The following is a 22,087-nucleotide window of genomic DNA, read 5'->3' on the forward strand; positions in this document are numbered from 1 at the left end:
ACACTACACAAACCTCACACACAAAATGATGACAGTGACACTACACAAACCTCACACACAAAATGATGACAGAGACGCTACACAAACCTCACAAAAAATGATGAGTGACTCCCTTTACCTTAATCAAGCTCCCAGTAATGGGGCAGTGACTGTCAAGTTACTGACCTCTGGGCTATACATACTCGTGGACTACAAGTTAAAAGTCAAATTTCAGACACACTCAAATTACTGCCAACGATCATGTTAGCATTAGGACCCCAATTCCAAAGGTAACACAGTCTTAAGATCATGAAAGAGAGATTGTGCTATTCACTGTAGCATTTAACAATTTTCTTGCTGCTTTTGGGAAACTGGCCGAGAGACATTCTGATATGTATCAAAAGACAATAAAAATGTTCACTTTTTGGAGCATAACCTGTTTAAACAGAGGTAATGGTCTTACTAAAGAACAAACTGATGTGTGAAATCCCAGATTTAAGCAGAGAGGAGAGAGTTTACATTCATGACTCAGTCGAAACTCGACTGGTTCCCCTTCATCTTTCATTATAGCACACTGCAGATCTTGGCAGTTACATCAATTATATGATGATTCTCAAAATACTGCAGAAATTTGCTGACATTTCTTAAATGCATGTTGTCATTCCTTCTCCGAGGTCCAGTGCAGGTCAGACTTGAATGTGTGTGTCGTGTGGTTGTAAACAGTGTGAAGGATCACACACACTTACTTGGGGAATCTGTCTTTCAGCATCTTCATACACTGTCGAGTAGGTCGCAGCTGTTCAGTGAACTTCACTATGGTTTTGTATTCTGCTCTACAAAGCTTCATCTTCATGGGCTCACCTTTGTGGCAGGGAGGAGTAAAGTTAGAGACCTAGACAAGATGACACCTCCAACCCTACCAGCACTTGGCCATCTAGTAACACAGCTGCTATTTATTTACACAACATGTTGTTTATACCAACAACCTCCAGCCAACCAGGACATGCTAACCAGCTAAGCTAAAAACATCATCTACATTAGCTACATTAGCTGTTCTAATCCACTTTCCTCTCCGCAAAACGATAAACATAAGCGTTCGTGCACCTTCGACAACCGCACGACAGTCGTTAATTGTCGATCCCTGGTCGTTTTTTATCCTAAATGTTGGTTGAGATTCGCAGCGCTACGTGCGCCGAAGGGCATCGCAACCACTTCCTGGGTAGCTCCCGCGAACAAGTTGAAAGGCGGACGTCACAACAAGGCGCCCCTGCGATTGGTCGAGCTCGCAGGACGCGAGTATGGCCGCCGTTGATTGGCCAGGGAAATGGTACCAGACTTGAGACCTGAGAAGTCATATCGCATAACAACTACACGTAGGGCAGGATTCTGATAGTGGTTAGTCTTTATTATCTAATATTTGAGAATTTAAAAGACAATATGAGGTCTTACTGTTTTATTATGATGTGATCAATGATTAGCCTCCGAACCTCCAAACAAGACATACACTTTATTAGAACAGCATTGTGGCAGGAAAAACTATATTTACATGCCTGTGTATATCATGTCAGGACATAAGTGCAATAACATAATGGTAGCCTACAGAAATGCTGTATTTAGGCATGTTGCAAATTAATGGTTTTTGTTATGGACAGCTTAACTCTCAGTAGTTTAATGCCTTCGAAAGTTGTGCGGGGAAAACGTCCCGTTATAATGTCACGCTCAGTTTTATATGTAATTAAGGCATTAGCATTTGTTTCATGTGTTTTTTTTTTCTAAAGCATACTTTAAATGACTGTTTTTTCGATTTCATTTACAGTGCTTGTTTGAAAAAAGACAAAATTGAAAGCCCCTGGTAATTAAGTGCTGAAACCCTGCTGATAGCCTTTTCTGTTAAAGACTAGTTTGTCATAAATCCTTCTTCATAGAGATCAATACTTTTTTTTACAATGACATTATTCTGTAATTGCTTTCTTTACAATATTAAAGCCCTGACTGTGTTAATTGTTTTTTCTCTGTTTCTCCCCCCTTCAGTCACTCACATGCATCAGGAGGCAAGAAGCTAAACCACAGTGCGCCTGAATTATAGCTGAAACGTCTGACTGTTCAAGGTGGGCTATTATACTTCTCATTTTGGTCACGCAGAGTTTCTTTTTTGTTCTGTATTTCTGCAAATGATCCTTCACAAACATGCTTTAAAAAGGCAAAATCCATGACAAATTTTAGGAAACCTTCATAATAATAATTTAGCTCATATTTCTTGCAGTCATCTTGCAGAAGCGCATGTGAGCGTACATTGCTGGAGGCATCGGACCACGAGGAACATCGTTACTGACTCGTACACATCCCGTGATGGTAGCGGTTAGAGTTGTCTCCTCTTGGACGGTGCAAGCCAGATAGAAATCTGGGGTCTTGCGGCATTGTTAGACTGATTGGTGTGAAAGGCAGAGGTCGGGCAACACGCAGCTGTCTCCCCTTGCAGGTATCCCAGGATCGGAGGTTGGGGAAGCAGCCTGTGTAATAGGAATGAAGGGATCAGTGCAGGGTGATGGTTTAAAAAGATAAAAATCAAAGTTCAGTAATGGCTCTAAAGCAGGGATCAGAGTGTGGTGTGGGGTGTGGGGGCTTGCAGGAGGAGCTGGGGTGTACCCTGCCGCTGGGAGGAGGAAAGGAGGATGGGGGGGGGGGGGGGGGCAGAGAGGAGGGGGCTCTGAGGCAGCGAGTAAACAGGGCAGCCATACACGCGGTGCCGTTAACCAGCTGTGAAGCCTGCGCACAGTGGGAGATGAATTTGCAAAGGATGTTTCCCTCTGATATTGACGAGGCGCTCCAGTGATCTCTGCCTCTGTGCTCTCCGAGCACCATTGTAGTGCTAAGCATTGTGTTTCTAATGGCAGTGCTGTACCTTAACGCCCGGGATACAATTAGGTTTGCTCTTAGATGTGAGGAGGAGGATTCTTGCATTCTGTAGTGGGTATAGATATGTGTGCGGTGTCTGTTGTTTTGTGAGGTTAAGGGAGCTGGGGGGATGGATGCATTTAGGTTTGCCAGATTATAAGAAATTCTGCTAAATAAGTCATTTAATTGTACTGTTACATTCTTCTGCTCTGTCATTTAAATTTGCTTAAATAAATGATTAGCATATTAATGGCGTATTAATCCATGTTTAAAATACATATATTTTTTTGTATTAATTTTTTTTTTCAAATGTTCTTTTCCGTTGGCGTGTCCATTTCCTTTGTTTGGTCTGTGTTGTTGAGTCCTGTGTTAATGACGATGGTGCTGAACTTTTGCCTGTGGTCTCGGTGCGGTTCCGTCTCACATTCTGAACGGTCACGGGCCTGACGGGCCGCCTGCTCTAACCCAGAAGATGCCTGGAGTATTAGCAACATATCACATCACACAGTGGATCACTAACGTTCAGCTGCCCTCTGAAATTTCACAGCCATAATTTTGCATTAAAATGCACAAGGTGTGTGTTTTGCACATTTTAAAGCAGCTTTTAAATTTTATTTCATCAGCATTTAATGAATGTAATTAGATGCAAAGTAATTAAATGTAATTGTGCTCACAGCGCCCTCCTCCATTGTTGTAAATCGCCTCAAACAATGTGTGGTACGAACAAATTTATTGGATTAATCGGGAATGGATCATGTTTTTGGATCGTGTTTCGTACTACACGGGCAAACACTGCAACAGAGACTGCAGCGTGAGGCCATTAATCATTGTCAGGGGGAATCTCTGGTGCGATTTGCATGACTGAGGTGGCGGCACTGCGGATCGAGCCCGGGCTGCGGGTGCTCGGCCGGATTTCTCCAGACTGCTCACGTTGCGTCAGTCAGGGCTAACCTAGTAAGGCACTGTCTGAGGAAAGGGCAGCCCTCCCCACACGCCCTGCCAAGCACTTAGTTCTGCTCAGCACTAATTACTCTGACATAGGGAAGTTTCAAGAGAGAGCGGGAGGAGCCGTGTGGCCTTTTCACTGAGAAATAAGCACATGGGCTCAGTTAACCAGTTCTCCACACAGGTTCGGCTTTGTTTTTTATTTTTGTTTGTAAGAGAGGATTTGTTTCATTTGACAGTATGTATTTTATTCAATGCGTGCATCAAGAGTCCAGAGTGTGATTTCACCCATGTACAAGTGGAACAAACATGTCTTGAGTGCCTCGATGCAACAAACAAAACATGATCCGTCTGCACAGGTCACAGTGCAAGTAAGAAAGATAAAATCTAAGCGCAGAGGGGCACATATTATGGTACAATTAGACAAGAAAATGCAGCACAACGAAATAATGCAAAATAGTTCAACTAAATGAAATGATTCAGAAAATGAGCATTTCCAAAACCCCACACAGTGCTGTTAGTAAAGAGCTTTTACTTTTACTGGACTTCCTCTTCACTTTTTAAGCTCTGTTCTTTAGGTCATCACAGAGCCATTTTAACTGATAATTGGGTTCAGTTGTTATGCGGTGTGGGGGCTTTAAAACCGGCAGCATCTTTCAAAGCGCAAATATCTCGGCTGAATCCTCACACCGAGGCCTAATTATCTCATCATCAACTTAAAATAGGGAATTTGAAATGCACAAAACGGACGTGCTGTTCTCTCTGTGTGAGTGTGTGTGTATGTGTGTGTATTAGAGGGAAAAAGCTTGGTGTCTGGGTTGCCACTACCTCTGTCAGTTTGTCTCACGCTGGGTTTGTCTCTCCCCCGATTCTAATATCCTGGAGGCATTTTTCTCATTATCAAATATTGTTTGATGTCTTTGTTTCTTGATGATTAACTGTGGTCACCACTGGTCTGGATTGTTTAAAATTTAATTTTCATCTCTGAAGTACCCAGAGAATATCTGGTTGGTGAAGATGCGCATATTTTATGTATGCTATTTTTCACAGTGAAATGCAAGGGATGCAATGAGGAAGCCTGGTCATTTTGCAGGAACATCATTAGAGGACCCAGAGTGTCATTTATCATCATTGTGCTCGTCTTCTTAAGCCCAGTAAATGAATATATGGGTGCTCAGTGGCTGACATTAAGGGTGGAGGCACGTCTTTCCTTAGTGCCTCTTTACCGTGCAAGTGCAAACATATCAGCTAGATATTACACACGCATAAAATAGGTTTGTTGCCTGAATTTTATGAACCAATTGAAAGATTTTTATTTAAAAATGCAGCTGCAGCTGAGTGGTAATCTCTATACTTTTGCGAAATCATTTTGTTCTGGAAAGAGGGTGTAGTTAACCCCATTAACATGCGTGTGGAGAGGAGTAGTTTGAGAGGCACGGAGGATGGATGGCTTGGTTAAGTGATCCAAGATTCATGATATTTATGACACTGTAAGCAAACAAATAGAGAGAGAGCGCTCTGTGGTAATGTCACCATGTCAAAGCTATACTGAAGACTTGAAATATCTCAGTCACTGCGGCTGAATAGCCACCATTGTATCTGCCTAATGACATTATCTAGTAAAATTTGGAGAGAGAGAAATGGAAGAAATGAACAGTACCATTGTCTGCCGTGTTATTTAAACAAATTGCGAGTGAAAAGGGAGCGAGGGAGAGAAAGGGAGAGGAAGGCAGAGACGGAGGCTCGGTAAATGAAAGGTTATGCTTGGCCCCGTGTGTTTGTATTGTCAATAACTGGAGAAGGCTGTCAAGAAAGTGCAGAGATAAAGGTCAATAACTCTGACAAATGTGTTTGTATTTGCACACTCCCGCTGATAGCGCCTCGGCGATCGAGCCCGTGTTTGACACTCCACAACAATAACACAAATAATTTGGCTTATAATAGAATAGTAATTATTTTAGTGGAGTGAGAGGGAACCTGTGGGCGCAGCTCAGCCAAATGTCACTCAAGTGTATCACGTGGAAATGAAACACATCGGATATTTGTCAAGGTGACGGTAAAGTGCAAACAGCTGAAGATTATGTCGCCCGATTGTTTTGTATATTCTCCATCTGCCTGAGTAAATATGACCGCTGATGAGTTGTTACAAGAAATTTTGAGTGGAGCTAAAAAAGTTGCTTAAGATAACAAATGCCAATCCCTCCATGTGATACAGCACACGCGTGTGGCTCCTGGTGGGTCACACTCACATTAGTGTATAGTCAGGACCTGTGCGTAGATGCTTCTGGAAAACTTCAGATGCAATTATGTTTTCTGGACTTTTGCTGTTATTGTTGTCATAATAAAACTTAATAATAGTAATTGTTTTGTAGGTGGTTACTAAAGTTGTAAAGTTAGGCTCTATATAAATATATAAAAAATAATAATTATATATATATATATATATATATATATATATATATATATATATATATATATATATATATATATATATATATTACACACACAGTAAAATAGTTTTTACACATAAAATAAAATTATATGTGTATATAATGTGTATAAGTGTATATACATATATATATATATATATATATATTTTAAAATACACATATATTTAATTTAAAACCAATTATATATATATATATATATATATATATATATATATATATATATATATATATATATATATATATATATATATATATATATGCAATTTTCTGGAAACTGTACTTTGTGTACTTCCCAATTTTTATCTCACTCTCTCTCTCTATCTCTCTTTCTAAATATATACATGCACACACATATAAATAACTGTACACATCAAAATATCATATGTCATAGAAAGGCCACAACTGGTGTAATTGTTGTACTGGTTTAATTGTTGGATAAGGAGCCATGTTTACTGTATGTGTCCTGTTGCTATAGTGACACAGAAATACTGGACCCTTCTTAACAGTTATACGTGATGTGTACGGTAAAAGGAGGCTTTAACTCTTACAGTTCACCCACACAGGTTTGGAGCTGCTTTCATATAAAGATCACGGCTTTGGCTTAAATGTAAATATATATGTTTGAATAAGCAGATAATTGCAATGTCTGTTTGCCAGTTTAACTTCTTTTATATGTTGTTGAATGTGATGTCCCTTTATATGTTGACTGAAATGTGATTTCTTTAATTTGTCATTTGGCAATGGACATGGGAAAGATTTCTGCACATTATGTGTAAAATCTCACTTTATGTTTTTGTTTGGACTATTTATTGGGAGCTTTAGAAAATATATAAATGACTGTTTCCTTGAATATTTTCACTTTTCCACTGCACTGCAAAATGAAAACTGGATATATTATGGAATGCTTGAGCTATTTTATATGGGGAAATATATCTAAATTAAAAAATGCTTGTTTCTGGACTATTGTGAGCAGGTACTTAATGTAAAATGTACTTTTAGGGGAAATATTAATTCCACGGGGAAGGCTGGGTATTTTTCCTGCCGTTCTTTTTTCTGCTGTTGGCCATATTACTTGGTGGTTTACATTTCATGTGATTATGTAAATTCAGAGCTGTTTCTGTGCATTATGGGCCAACGCATTGTCAAGATCTTTTGTAAAGCAGTCAAGTAGCTATTTCTGTATTCTTTTATTATCTGAGAGTGCAACAAAGAAAGTCTTTTGTTTGCAGTTTTCCTGCAGGAGATTCTCTCGTTTGTGACTTACTACTGACCCCTAGTGGTGACTCGCTCTGCTGCTCCAGCCGGAGGCCTGGCTTGGCTGCTGAGCTGCTCTGCTCTGTGTGTGCTCTCTTACCATTGGTTATCCAACTCAAATATTTGAAACACATATTTGTCGTATTGCATGTCAGAGGCCTCGAAAGGTCCAATTATGCATGTGTGTGTCCACAGCGGTTTTCCTTTAAATGGGGAGCTTAATCAGTGTCAACAAAAACAGGAACCCTGATGTTTTGTGTCCATTGTGGGGCTGTAACTCATGTCAATAAGGTATTGTTTTGCCTGAGTGACACACCGAAACCCAGGCAAGAATGTTATCAGACCTGTGAAATAGGGTGTGCTGATAATTGTGCTACAATGCGGGTATGATTATTTGAACAGGCCCAGTGTAAATGCTACAAGGGAACGGTGTGGATATCCACCCACCATTTTGTAACACGCTTCCTGGAAAGGAGATACGCCATAGTTTCAACTTAACAGATTTATTTTCTGCACATTTTTCTCAGAAAATGGTTTAGAAAAAAAAATGAAAGGACTCCTAAAATGAATACGTGACATTATGGACAGCCACAAATACATTTGGATGGATGGTTTTGTTTGCAAAACCGCACTGCTTTGAGTGGGAGTAACTAAGTTACATTTACATTTCCCACTGCCTTGCTGCACTGAGTTCCAGGGATCCCTCTAATAATTGAGGGGGTTAAATGTCTCCACTGACAGTTCACGGATGTGAAGTCAAGTCACTCATGTCAAATGACCAATTAAATGTGGTATAGAGGATGGCAAGCTGGTCTCTAGTGCCTAGAGCCTCATGGGAGACCAATCAAATGAGAGCCCTATCACTCAAATGTAAACCACATTCATTCATTAGCCTTTTAGAGTCGCCATCATTATTCATTAGAATTCTGTAGCACGACTTAGTTTGACCAGCATTTACTGCTAATCTGCTAACAGTACAGTGTTACAATTGTACAATTGTTTCATTGAATTCTATTATTCTACGTGTGTGCATATACAATGTATATATATATATATATGTATATACATATAAAACAATGAATAAAAAACATTTCATATGTGTGTTTTATTTACATATTATTATTTATATATATACTTATATATATTTTATACACACATATTTATTATCTCTACATACAGTATAGTATATATACATATACTAATAAATATACAACTTTTAATAATAAGATAGATTATATATATATATGTGTGTGTGTGTTTTACACATATATGTGTGTTTTATTTACATACTATTATTGGTATACTATTATATAATGGTATTTTTTTCTGAATTTATTTTTCTATACTGATCGTTTTTTAAACTATTGTACCATCCATATCCTTTGTACAACTCAACTCTATGTTTCTGCTGGTAGTAGAGCCGCTCACACCTGTTCTAGCGACTGAGGAGAGTGACATATTTGCTTGGTCTTTAAGACACACATTAGTGAAGATTGATCAGATGTGGTGAGGATTAGCACCCCATGTCCACACACGCAGCTGACTTCTCTAGCTTTGTTTGCAGGATCATCGCCTTCCAGTCTTCACCTCTGACCTCCGACGTGCCATCCCAAACCAAGAATGTGCTATACTACAGTGAACATATATCCTCATATCCTAATATCCTCATATCCTATTATCCTCATATCCTAATATCCTCATATCCTAATATCCTCTCTGCCCTCTTGCATTTGGTTTTATCATGCAGCCGCTTGGAACTTTGGGAAATACAAATATCTTTTTTTCATACTTGCCAGTGGAGCAGATCCACACTGCATCAACATTCAGCTGCATGACAGTTTGTCAGAGGACCGCCACTTTTTATATTTATATTTATATTCTTTTATATTCACATCACACTTGTCTTCGAGTGACTGCTTTTATCTATTTATAGTCCTGGCTTGCTTAAAACTCTGTGTCCTTGACAAGCAGGAATTACATATTGCCATGCAGTATTGGGAACAGTAAAGCCTGAAACAGTGATCAGGCTTTTGATGGAGCTGCCTTCACATGTGCCTTTAGCTTAAACTAACACACACACACACACACACACACACACACACACACACACACACACACACACACACACACACACACACACACACACACACACACACACACACACACACACACACAGGTGTAAGTGTAGTACTGTATGAGCAGGCGTGTGTGCGAGTCACATTTCTTCTACAGTCTAACTGCTCCACTGGTTATATAGTTTCAGTCAAAAAACAGACTGACTGATTAATTTTGTTTAGGGCAATAGGGTAACTATTTTGACGGGGAAGACAGAGACCAGGCTTCACGCTGAGTCCTTCCAGACACCAGAACATGCAGTGAGGAAGGGGTTAACATACGTGCTTACAATACTAAACTATTTAATTCCATCAGGAACCATCCGGGGGATTTTTCAGTTAAATGTATTTATAGGTTCTGTAATGTACTGTAATGTAGTGTGTGAGTGTGGGTAAAGGGTGTTTCTGACTCACTGAGGTCATACACCTCAAGTACACATAAGCTCTGCCCTGTCCTTTTACACGGCTTCTTACCGACCTAGTTGGTTTTTATGGAAAATTTTCTATTTTTTCCAGGTGTGAATTTCAAGGCAAAGTGATTCTCAGACGAAAATAAATAAATTATTTTTCTACAGACTAGATTTATAACTGTGTTAGTTATGGAAAAGTATTACTAGTCTCACGGGAGGCCCAGTGACTGTTTACGGCTGGTCTGAGAATGGCTGCAAAGATGATGAAGAACCTGCCAACCTTCTGCTCATGTCTGATCTCCTTCTTTTCTTCGTTCTTCCTCTGATTCCCTCCTTTATCCTCTCTTCTTCTCTTATCCTCTCTCCACTCTCCCTTCTCTCCTCTTGTCTTTGTCATGACTCCTCCCTATAGTGCAGGCAAGTCAATGTGGATTGGTGCAGGTTATCTAAGCCCCGCCCCCTACACACACCCTTGAACTGTGTCAGGCCCTTACACTCAGATGGGTGTGCCGTCATGATGTAGGACACCTTACCCATTTTTCATGCTGTGTTTTTGTACATTTTTTCAGATTGTGGGTCTATAGCATACCTGTCCTAATAAGAGGTTACTGGAACCACCTTTTCTTTGGGCGTAGAGCCAAAGTGCATGACAGTAGTCTCCTAAGAGGCATTTGATTGAATGTATCCCCAGTATGTGATGGTGTTGTTGCATTTTTAAAAATGGTTGACTTTTCCATCAGGCGTTGCACCTGTGTTTGCACCTGGTACCTGAGTTTGAGCTCATTTATTTAAAAGGCCGGGAGTTGTGGAAAAAGAAATATTACATGAGTGTTTTCACACTCGCGCTGCTCGTTTTCCAGACGGCGTGGGGCTCGGTCTCTTGACAGGTCGCCCAATCAGGTCGCGGCTCATGCCTTCACTTTTTCCTACTGGCCGTTGTGCCATGCTCGCCGTTGCCCGGACAATGATGACACTCTGGGTCCTTCAGGCCGTGCGGTTGCCCATGACACCCACGTAGAAATAAACAAACCAAACATGGACACCGTGGATGATCCAGAACGAGGACGACGCCTCCGTCTGCGCGTCAGCCTGAATTCATCGGCCCAACGGGCTTCGTTCCTTTTGTCATGAAAAGACCAATCTGAGCACATTCCCTATGGTGGTAAGTCTAAATGAACAGACGAATCTTTCCTAATGCCCCTTTCTCCCCTCTCTTTATTCCTTTTTTCTCTCTCTGCTAATTGAATAGCAGATTACAAACATGCATACACGTCCTAATTCCCTGTGATTTAATGACTCCATCCTGCTTGTGGCCCATTCATCACAGCTCCTAACAAGCCCACGTAAACTGACAGGTCAGCGGAGACTCTGTCGCTGTACCGTGCGCCGCTAACCCGACACCGAACGCCGAGGCGCCGCCCCTCCTGCCCGGACCTGCCTGGGTACGGGGCCCGGGCTCCTGAGACCCCATAGCGCCGCCCTTTCTGCCGAGCGCAGACGTGCCCCTCACGTGAGCCTGCCAGCTGGCACCGCTGCTCCTGCCACGCCCTCTGCCCCTCACCACACGGTTTCATGAAAGGGCACATGGGGCTTGTCCATTTTTTTTGTTTGTTTGTTTGTTTTTGTTTTTTGCACAAAAGAAAAAGCTCCAGAAATGTATGCGTATATGTATGATCAAATTACATTATGTGTGGGTTTGTGGGGTGAACAAAAAAAATCTGTTGTGAAAACTGAGCTGCACAGATCTATACCGTGTTATGGATACGGAAATAACTGCCCTAGCAGTATCTCCCCTTCTTAAATGTGTCCCTTACTGCTCTCTTAGATGAAAATACTCATGCATTCCACTTTATTGTTTCTGGGTTTTGCTTGCTGACTGCAGAGCCCAAGTAAAATTCTGAGTTTTGGTGTAACTAATCTCCTCAGTGCAGTAATTATGGATGATCCTCTCTTAAGGGACACCGGTGAGGTCTTGGTTCTCCTGCTTGTACTCCTGTTTGCTGTGAGAGCTGGTGGGCACGACTAGCTTTCCAGCTGATGTTCAGTCACAGAAGCCAAAGCAGGAAGCCTCACTGACATGTGGGGGAGGGTCGTGGGATGTGGGGGAGGGGCACGGGCTGTGGGGGAGGGGCACAGGCTGTGGGGGAGGGTCGTGGGATGTGGGGGAGGGGCACGGGCTGTGGGGGAGGGTCGTGGGATGTGGGGGAGGGGCACGGGCTGTGGGAGAGGGTCGTGGGATGTGGGGGAGGGGCACGGGCTGTGGGGGAGGGGCATGGGCTATGGGGGAGGGGCGTGGGCTATGAGGGGGGCAATGGGGGAGGGGCGTGAGATGTGGGGGAGGGGCGTGACATGTGGGGGTTGTCGGTGTGGTAGCCGGTCTGCATCCGCGGTGATGTTGGTCATTGGGGAATGTTGGTCATTGGGGAAGCTGCTGCCGACATTTTAGAGGGATTTATGAAAGAGGCTGGAGGAGAACACAGCACGCTGCTGGCGGAGACTGAGGAGCCCATCACAGTGTCTTCTCTCACCAGCCCATGTGCCAACAACAGGGGCAGGACAACACTGGAAATGCAGAGGCCCATGGACGGAAGAACAATGCCTCTCATCACAACGACGCCTCACTGTTGACATGCTGCTATGAAAGTAAAATGTAACTCAAACTCAAAATGTAAACAAAATCTCCTGCTGACATAGACGTGCATGCCTGAACATAACATATATATATATATGTTCGTATGAACGTATACACTAAGTGGAGTGGAGCTCCTCCTCTAATGGGAGGCTCCCAGCTGTGGCGCTGGCAGACTCCTCCCAGCTCTACTGCTCCTCTGTTCTCTCAGCAGGGCAGCCACAGTGACTCCTCACGGTGACTCCTCACAGTGACACCTCATCACGGGTACTCCTCATGGTGATTCCTCCTCACGGTGACATCTCCTCACGGTGATTCCTCCTCACGGTGACATCTCCTCACGGTGATTCCTTCTCACGGTGACACCTCCTCACGGTGACTCCTCATGGTGACACCTCCCCACGGTGATTCCTCCTCACGGTGACACCTCCTCACGGTGACTCCTCACGGTGACACCTCCTCACGGTGACTCCTCCTCACGGTGACACCTCCTCACGGTGACATCTCCTCACGGTGACTCTTCCTCACGGTGACACCTCCTCACGGTGACTCCTCCTCACGGTGACACCTCCTCACGGTGACACCTCCTCACGGTGACTCCTCCTCACAGTGATATCTCCTCACGGTGACACCTCCTCACGGTGACTCCTCCTCACGGTGACTCCTCCTCACAGTGACCCCTCCTCATGGTGACACCTCCTCACAGTGACTCCTCCTCATGGTGACACCTCATATAAATAAAAAATTTAAAGCTAATTATGATTTCGATCTCAGACTTGTGTGTAATCTTATGTATCAAATGTAAGATAATTTACCTAAAAAACAAAAGTAGCAAATTTGCCTTTTGTGAACTTTCTGTATTTCTCTACAATTTTAATTAAATGTGTTAATATGTACTTATAACTGATAGTACTATAGGCTACACATTAAGCCAACTTCATAAACAGAAATTTACAGAAAAGTGTGGTACTTTTAGTCAAATTCGTGACAGTTTTACAAATTTGTCAATATGAAAATAGCAGCCATCAAAGGCTGAAGGCGAGTGAGTGGCTAAGCCTGTGTGCGCCTGGCCGGCTGTGCTAAAGAGCCCTGGGGGTGGGCAGTCTGTGCTAAAGAGCCCTGGGGGTGGGCAGTCTGTGCTAATGGAGCTGCAGAAAATGCCCTTGTCACTCCTGTCAGTGTCTTGCGCTCTAAACCAAGACTGTGGTTGCTTTCCGCCCAGGCCCCTAATTCTGTGCCAGTAAAAGTGCGGGGAGGAGAAGTGGCAGAAAGGAAAGGCTTTGCACCGTCTTCAGGAGAGTGCCTGTGCACCCCCACCTCTCCCCCCACCCACCTCCACCCTAATTCCCCAGCACTTTTGCACAGGAAACTTTTGGCATGGGGCTGAAAGCATAACGACTGGTTGCGCCGCTAAAGCGATCATAAAGTCAATCATGTGGCTGGAATTATGGAGCAATCTCAGTCAACCGCCACCACACTCTCCACCGCGTTGGAGATGTCGCGAGGCAGGTGGCTGCGGTGGGAGTGCCCCCATAACCCCCCCCCCCCCCCCCCCCACCCCATAACCCTCCCACACCCCCACCGCATAGCGCTAACAGGGTCAGAGCATCGGGCAGACAGCTGCACTGCAATTACCTACATTATGGGCATTGAGAGGTGAACTGGTGATTCACCCAAACTGCAGAGAAAAGGAAGGTGTTACTCAGATGTGCTATTACTGGCCTGGCTTGATAGCAGTGTAGTGACTGTTGTCTTAGACCTGTGTTTTCAAGGTTGCTCCGACCATGAGCCTCACATCTTGAAGACACGGCATCAATACATTGTTTATCGTATCCTTGTTGTCTTACGCTTTTCTGAAAAGATTCATGTTTACCAAACCATGGAGACTTTTTGTTTTGTATGTTTATTTTTAATGGGGAAAAAAGTATGATCCAGGGACTACGTGTCCGTCACTGTAGTAGTTCTTGAACACAAGCGGTTGACAGCTCATCAACATTAATGTGCAAGGTATAGAAAATATAGCTAACATTGTAGTCAGAGGAAACAGCCCATGGCTTTCTAAGACTTCAGAGGCATGTGACAGTAACGCTGAGATCCAGTTGAGAATTTCAAGATCTCCACGGGTGAACAAGCAAACATCTCATTAGTACGATTTACACATTACACGGTGCTATGTTGAAATGAAAGGGAGGATGTGACTGTATTCGTTTCTTGAGTTCTCTGGCCCCTGGAGCATAGAGCAGAAGTCTTGTGTTTGCAGGTGTTGCTCTGAGTGGCGAGGTGCCACGCAGCCGAGCTGCTCCTCTGTCGATCCTCGATACTCTTCCAAGTTGTCAAAGGCCCAGTCGAGGTTCCTTCTTTTAGTGTCGTGGGGGAGAGAAAACAGACAAACCTAAAGGACATACTGATGTTGAAACCATGTGCCGTCCCCGGTGGCTGTGTAGAGTAGACGGTGCCGTGCAGTTTTATGTGTACGGATAAACATGGGCTTCTGGGCCTGTCAGTGCCTTCTGCAGGGGGCCCACAGCCCTCCCTCTTCAAACAGTGTTGTTCTTCAGTGGAGGGGAGAGAGTGAGAGAGAGAGAGAGAGAGAGAGAGAGAGAGAACGAGTCAGCAATGGGAAACACCTGTGGTTGGAGGGGGGAGTCACCAGTGCACAGAGGAGTGCGGCAGGGTTGGCAACACGGCTGATCCCGCTCAACCCCGGAGGTGTGGAAAGGAGGAAGTGTGAGGAATTTGGTCACAGTTTTGTCTCATTTGCTGCACCCGCAAACACGGCGAACCCGGCCTGCTGCCCCAGAGCCTCAGTGAGTCCTGGAAAGGCCATGCACCATAGCACGTGTACGGGTCCGTGTCAGGGAGCTGTAAGATTCCCAACGCTCCCGCTGGTTGAATGCATGTAGGATAGAGTTCGGTTCAACACAGCAAACCTTAGCTGCATAGTGAGTGCAGAATATTGAACATAAGGAAAGGATTTGCATGAAAGTAAACACGTTAAATTGTTGAAGTTAGTTTAATGTTAATGCTTTATGTTGTGAATGAGGCTGTGGATGTCGGCACAGCTATGCTCAGTGAAGGACACGAGACATTCTGATTAAAAACACTTGTTGCCACTGCAGCCATGTAAGATCCAGCAGTTATTTGAAATGAACGTGCTGAGAAGAGCTACACTGAGTTTGGTTGGGCTTATAGGCATTCTGTGTCTTAATAAAACTTTAAAATATGCTTAAAATAAGCATTTCAGCACTGATTATTTTTGTACTTATACACACATATGCACATTTTTTTCTCCTTATTAGAATACAGGAAGTTACAGGATACAGGAACTGGAAGTTTTTGTGCAGTTTAAAAAGAAAGGACTACAGTATTTAGGTTGACCTCCCCTTAGACATGAGCAATAGCAGGAAAGGCCAAAATGTAAGAAATCTGTAGAGTTGAAAGGCCTGGTATAATGTTCCAGATTACTTCAGGAAACTTCTGGGGGACGTTTTTGAATCTTCTCAAAAAAAGATGTGCTTAGTGCCAAGGGAGGTGACCTTAAATATTAACTTTTACGTGCAAACGTTTTTTTAATTAATCTGTAATGTATTCTGAAATGTTTGTATCTTAATGAAATGAAATGATTATATATAGTCAATATACCATTGCTAAAACAACAAACCTAATGATGGCCTAATACTTTTGCACTGTGATGGATATAATAGTTGCAGCTATTTATCTGCTATTTATCTGCAGCTAGTTATATTTAATTCAGGGATTGAATACCTAGGACATTTCTAGGCAATAAGTCCATCAGGATAAGCTGGGTTGGCTCCTAGCCCAGTTGGAGTTGTTCCTAGTTTTACCTGCTTAAGGGCAGCTGTGTGTGTTTGGTTCCGGTATGAGACGTGTGCAATCTTACTAGATCACTGCACTAAACCGTTAAACCTCTACATCTTTAATATGCAGACGTCACTTGCTTCAGATACTGTGGCATACAGCCATATTAAGAATACAAAACTTTGCATAATCATGTGGTTGATCAAGTGGTTTAAAATATTTTAATTCATGATAAATTAGGATCAAGCCTGTTACAACGTAAACCATTTTCCATTTCAAAGGTGGGCATATGTGTATTTACATTTTTTGTAACCTATTATATGCAGTTATTGGTAATGTCAGTATACAATCATACGTTTGATCATAGATACTAAAGCTGTCATAGACAATTCTTGAAGCACATGAAACTCTTGCTCCACTGCTGACCTGTCTATCTGCTTTTCAGACCTGTCTATCTGCTACTGAGACTTGTCTATCTGGGCCCTGTGGGGACGAGCCATACTGCACCATAAGAATCTGCCCCTCAACCACATAAGTGTCCATACATTAACAGCACATGCCAACCACATGGAATCTTGAATGCATATTTTACTAGAACACTTCATGTGAGCTACACTGCAATATTCCCTTTTTATTTCTTTTTTTTTTAACCTGAAACAGAGAATCTGTGTCCTTATGATAGCTAATTTAAGACATACTGATCTGTTTTTTGATTCAAAAGGGAAAATTTAGCTCTGTGGATTATCTGCTGTCCTGTCAATATTATAGTTTGATTACAGTGGTCAGGGCATACCTAATATTCCCATGTGTCTTTAACATGGAAACAATGGTGGGGCCCAGCTGTTGAGGCCTACATATTCATATCACATTTTCATATCTACATATTCATATCTCATATTGGTAAATCATAACAGGGTAAAATCACCACTGCTTGACACCTCTGTAATTTAAACATTTTCTATCAGACATTTACAGGTATTGTACCAAAACTTCCCTGACAGTGTAATAACTGTTTTTTGGGAGTACCTCGGAGTGAAGCTGTGAACAGTATCTTACTATCATGTAGTTAGCACACCTGTCTCCTGTTAAATTACGGTATGTTTTACTATGAACATGTCAGAGATATAAATGGGCAATGATATAAAGACACACACACACACGTTCACACACATACAACATTATGTACTAAACCCCCACACATGAGCAATGATTAATAATTATTAAGTTCTCATCTCAGACACAGTGTCATAGTGGTCCATGCCTATAATGGAGGTGAACTTTAAAAAGGTCTCTTTAATTGCAGACTGAGGCCTCTGATAAGATTATGTATTCGGCTGAATAGTGGCCTCCTCGTTATGGTTTGGAAAGACAGAAAACCATGTCAGCTTTCCACAATGAGCAATGCGGGAGTAATGACCAAAGGTCATGTTGATGGGGGTCAGTGTGAGAACCCAATCCATTAGCTAATGAGAAGAACAGACAATGTCCCACCAACATAAAAAAGGGTTGAATTGCATCCTTTGCATTTCTACATGTCCTCCATTATACATTCAGTATTGGAGTAAAACAGTTTTAAGTCTCACAATTGTGTCATTGTGTCCTGTAGTTGGCCTTTACAGTCCTAATATTCAGATGAAATGTTCCTTTTTGTAACTTCCTGTGTTACTGAATCATCAGTAAGCGGAGCTAATTACGCCGTAAACTGGGCACCAGGGTGAAGCTCCATAACCTGTGGGATAGGAGGACGCCCTAACAAACACAACCAGCCACTGTTTGATGGCAGATACGTCGCTGTTGCAGGTGGGTAACTGCAACACTGCATATTGTGTTTGTTTTTGTGTTTATTTGGCATCTGAGAGAGAGAGAGAGAGAGAGAGAGAGAGAGAGTATAAAAAAGACAAAGAGAGAGGGATTGTGTACGAAAGAAAGAGAGAGGGTGTGTGCAAGAAAGTCTGTATGTTGTAATTACTTGTCCTGAAGGTTTATACGTGCATCAAAAATGTAAGAAAAGAATATCCCACCAACACCCTCACACACTATTTGCAAGTTACTGAAGCATGTAATTGTATTATCACTTACTTCATCCCTACCTCAGTGGGGCGGTGCAGGTTGGAAGCAGGAGGCGGGCCTATCCTCTCACGGGAGGCGGGTCTGTCCTCTCACGGGAGGCGGGCCTGTCCTCTCACGGGAGGCGGGTCTGTCCTCTCACGGGAGGCGGTCCTGTCCTCTCACGGGAGGCGGGCCTGACCTCTCACAGGAGGTGGGTCTGTCCTCTCACGGGAGGCGGGTCTGTCCTCTCATGGGAGGCGGGCCTGACCTCTCACGGGAGGCGGGCCTGACCTCTCACAGGAGGCGGGCTTGTCCTCTCACGGGATACAGGCCTGTCCTCTAACGGGAGGCGGGCCTGTCTTCTCATGGGAGGCGGGCCTGTCCTCTCACGGGAGGCGGTCCTGTCCTCTCATGGGATACAGGCCTGTCCTCTCATGGAAGGCGGGCCTGTCCTCTCACGGGAGGCAGTCCTGTCCTCTCATGGGATACAGGCCTGTCCTCTCACGGGAGGCGGGCCTGTCCTCTCATGGGAGGCGGGCCTGTCCTCTCACGGGAGGCAGTCCTGTCCTCTCATGGGATACAGGCCTGTCCTCTCATGGGAGGTGGGTCTGTCCTCTCACGGGAGGCGGGTCTGTCCTCTCATGGGAGGCGGGCCTGACCTCTCATGGGAGGCGGGCCTGACCTCTCACAGGTTTGGCCTGCAGTCACTGCTGCAGAGTGTAAACATGGAGTCTGGAGAATTCCTCTGTCCACCACCAACACACTCCGCCTGGCTTTGAAAATGAAGAGCCAGAACACATGTGTGTGTCCTTACAGCACTGAAGCTGAAATTGTCCTTTTCAAGGTGGGGACATAAAGCATGTGGCAGACACAAGCCCCATTCTACTATCCCATCATGCCTGACATTGATTGGAGCTTCTGTAGTTGTACACTTCTCCTCTCATAGTCATAAAGACAAAACACCCGAACACAAACGTTACTGGCTAGATTTATGACTAGGCTGCTTACTCTGGTGGGATCAAACACTTAATGCTTGATTTAAACACCATACTGACATACTAGCTTCTGGTAAAATGTTACGTGGGTTCAGTTGTTGGATTCTGATTAAGTGCTGAGGTTGACTGTTTTGGCTCTAGTCATTCATGCAGTGTTTTAAATGCTGTTTTACCACAGTGTCATATTTCTCTTAGAATTATGAATGTTTTGTCCCAGAAGACTGCAAAGGGAGTTCATAATGGCATACGTTAAGCCCTTAACATCCGCTTAAGACCCCTCCGTGCTTCTCAACGTCTTTCTGTGTTTTATTTCTCCACATGTCCAATGTTTGCATAAGGTCCACGTAGCTTCGCCCAGACGTCCTGTCATATGGGAGACATCCCCAGCGGAGCCCACAGAGACAGAAGCGAAGCTTTTGCACCAAGTCATTTCTGAGGGCCTTGCTCTCATTTCCTTAACCTATATGCCCACCACGCCAACACCATCAACTGTTTAGGTGAAATGATAAATAATTTTAGAACACAACAAAAAAGGGTGAAAAGCCATTAGGCTAGGTTGAATTACTATAATTGTAACATTGTCACAAAAGATGTAGTGTGGATTTCTACCGTTTCTCATTTTAAGACTATAATGAAAGAGGCTGTCAGAGTTAAAGTGTGGAACTGGGCTGTAGAAAGCAGTATTAGCCAGGCTGCTGGCCTGACTGAGGGGGAAGAGAGCGGCAGGAAGAGAATCGTTTAGACCCACTCAGTACAGCTCAGTGTGCTGCAGTAAAGAGTGCAGGGGTTTAAAGGTGATGAAAGACCCGGGCACAGCATATCACTCTGGAGATAAGAGTCACCCTCCTTCCATCGGCTACGTGCCTTTATTGCCCCTGGCAGCAAATTAGGATGTACAAGGGGGTAAACGAACGCTGAACCACTAGACTGCATTCAGGACCTTGGTGGCTTCACAAGACATTTGCGGACTTTTGGTTGATGACAGTAGCAATGAGGAATCTGATGATGATGGTGACGATGCTAGTGATGGCACTGGTGATGATAATTAAGATGGCGATAGTGATGATGGCACTGGTGATGTTGATAATAATGGTGATGACACTGATGATGATGATGATGATGATGATGATGATGATGATGATAGTTATGATGGTAGTGATGAAGACACTGGTGATGATAATGTTGATGATTATGATGGTGATAGTGATAACAGTGATGATGACACTGGTGAAGATGATAATGTTTACGATGATTATGATGGTGATGCTGGCACCAGCGATGATGATAATATTGATGATTATGATGGTGTTGATAGTGATAATTGTTAATTATCAGTAGAAGGCCTGAAGCAATGAAATTTTTTTCTATGACTTGTTTTAAATATGACTTCCTTCATAATATGACTTCCCCAGTAATTTCTTCGATCTGACAATGCAAACCAAAGTTTCATTTTACTTTGACGTAGCCTACATATAATTTTCCTTGCGTCATTAAATAGTTTGCCGTAGTTCAACAAGTAATTTGACAGCAACAGTTTCAGTCATGACTGAAACGTCCTGGGACTCTTTCCTACCTATACATTCCCTATGTATAAGACTGCAGTGGCTGGGAGAACCGAGACGACAGCCTGCGGCCGCTGATCCAGCATCCCGACGCCTCACCTGCACTCCAGCAGGCCCAGAGAGCGCAGAACCACCAACCGCGGCATGCTGTCCCCTCCAGACACGCGCACAGGAGGCAAAACACCTGATGTGAACAGCAAATAATCGGGGTGACTCAGGCAGCGTTCAGACGACTGCAAATATTTTCTGTGCTTTCCAAAAAAGAAAAAAAAAAACACAATGTCTTGCGAGGCGCACTACATGACAAACACCCCCCCCCCCCCCCCCCCCCCCGACACGCACGTCCCAGCAGCACCAGAACCCTACCCCGAGCGCATTTGCATAAAACATTAAGCTGAACAAAATGATTACACCTGACAAGCTGAGTTGGAGGGGGGGGGGGCACATCGCCGGTGGCAAACAGTTACTCTCGGATCGTGCAATCATTTCCTCGTCAAGGAGCCGTTTCATGACTGGCTTTTCTTAGCACTGTCACGGTGCAGCCGGCCGATTAATCTCGGGCTTTTGTTTTAGTCTGGGAGCCCTCCACCCCGGGCTGGCCCTCCCACAAATCCAATAAGTCAGCCTTAAATCAGGTTACTCTGCACCGCACTGATAGGGCATTGTGATGGATATGCCAAAATTGATCTGAGGTGCCGTTTTTTGTTGTAGCCGTTGTTGTTTGTGCGGGCGTGCTCTGTAAAATCATGCCTCCGCGATTCTGCTTTATGCCACTAAATGTTTGTCTTGTAATGCAATTAAAGCGCGCGTGTACGCCTCCCCCGCGCGCGCTCCTGATTGTTTGTGGCGCGCACCAAATTCACAAGTAGCTGTTTTTTTTAAACGACGGCACTTAACCTGAGGTGAAATTGAATAATTCCGGGGAAATAGTAAAGAAATGGGGCGCATCAGGGTTGACAAGCGGGTTCACGTTGAAGAAGATGAGC

At 43.7% G+C, this 22,087-nt stretch overlaps 1 protein-coding gene and 1 long non-coding RNA gene across 3 annotated transcripts in view; one reads left to right on the forward strand and one right to left on the reverse strand.

Annotated features, from left to right (window-relative positions):
• The window catches only part of cdin1 (CDAN1 interacting nuclease 1), a 63,410-nt gene extending 62,200 nt beyond the window's left edge, over positions 1 to 1,210 (reverse strand). For both annotated transcript variants that reach the window (XM_076995688.1, XM_076995689.1), the window contains exons 1-2: positions 1,084 to 1,210; positions 726 to 840 (exon numbers count right to left, since the gene is read on the reverse strand). In XM_076995688.1, coding sequence (XP_076851803.1) covers positions 726 to 832 — 107 coding nt within the window. In that variant the 5' untranslated portion in view covers positions 833 to 840; positions 1,084 to 1,210. The remainder of the gene's footprint in view (positions 1 to 725; positions 841 to 1,083) is intronic.
• A 5,585-nt stretch (positions 1,211 to 6,795) lies between these two features.
• On the forward strand, positions 6,796 to 13,380 carry LOC143503728 (uncharacterized). Its single transcript, XR_013127222.1, has 3 exons — positions 6,796 to 6,876; positions 12,579 to 12,690; positions 12,891 to 13,380. It is a non-coding gene; the product is annotated as an uncharacterized LOC143503728 (long non-coding RNA).
• Positions 13,381 to 22,087: the final 8,707 nt, after the last annotated feature.

Source organism: Brachyhypopomus gauderio, unplaced genomic scaffold (genome assembly GCF_052324685.1).
Source record: "Brachyhypopomus gauderio isolate BG-103 unplaced genomic scaffold, BGAUD_0.2 sc229, whole genome shotgun sequence".
Classification (NCBI taxonomy): Eukaryota; Metazoa; Chordata; class Actinopteri; order Gymnotiformes; family Hypopomidae; genus Brachyhypopomus; species Brachyhypopomus gauderio.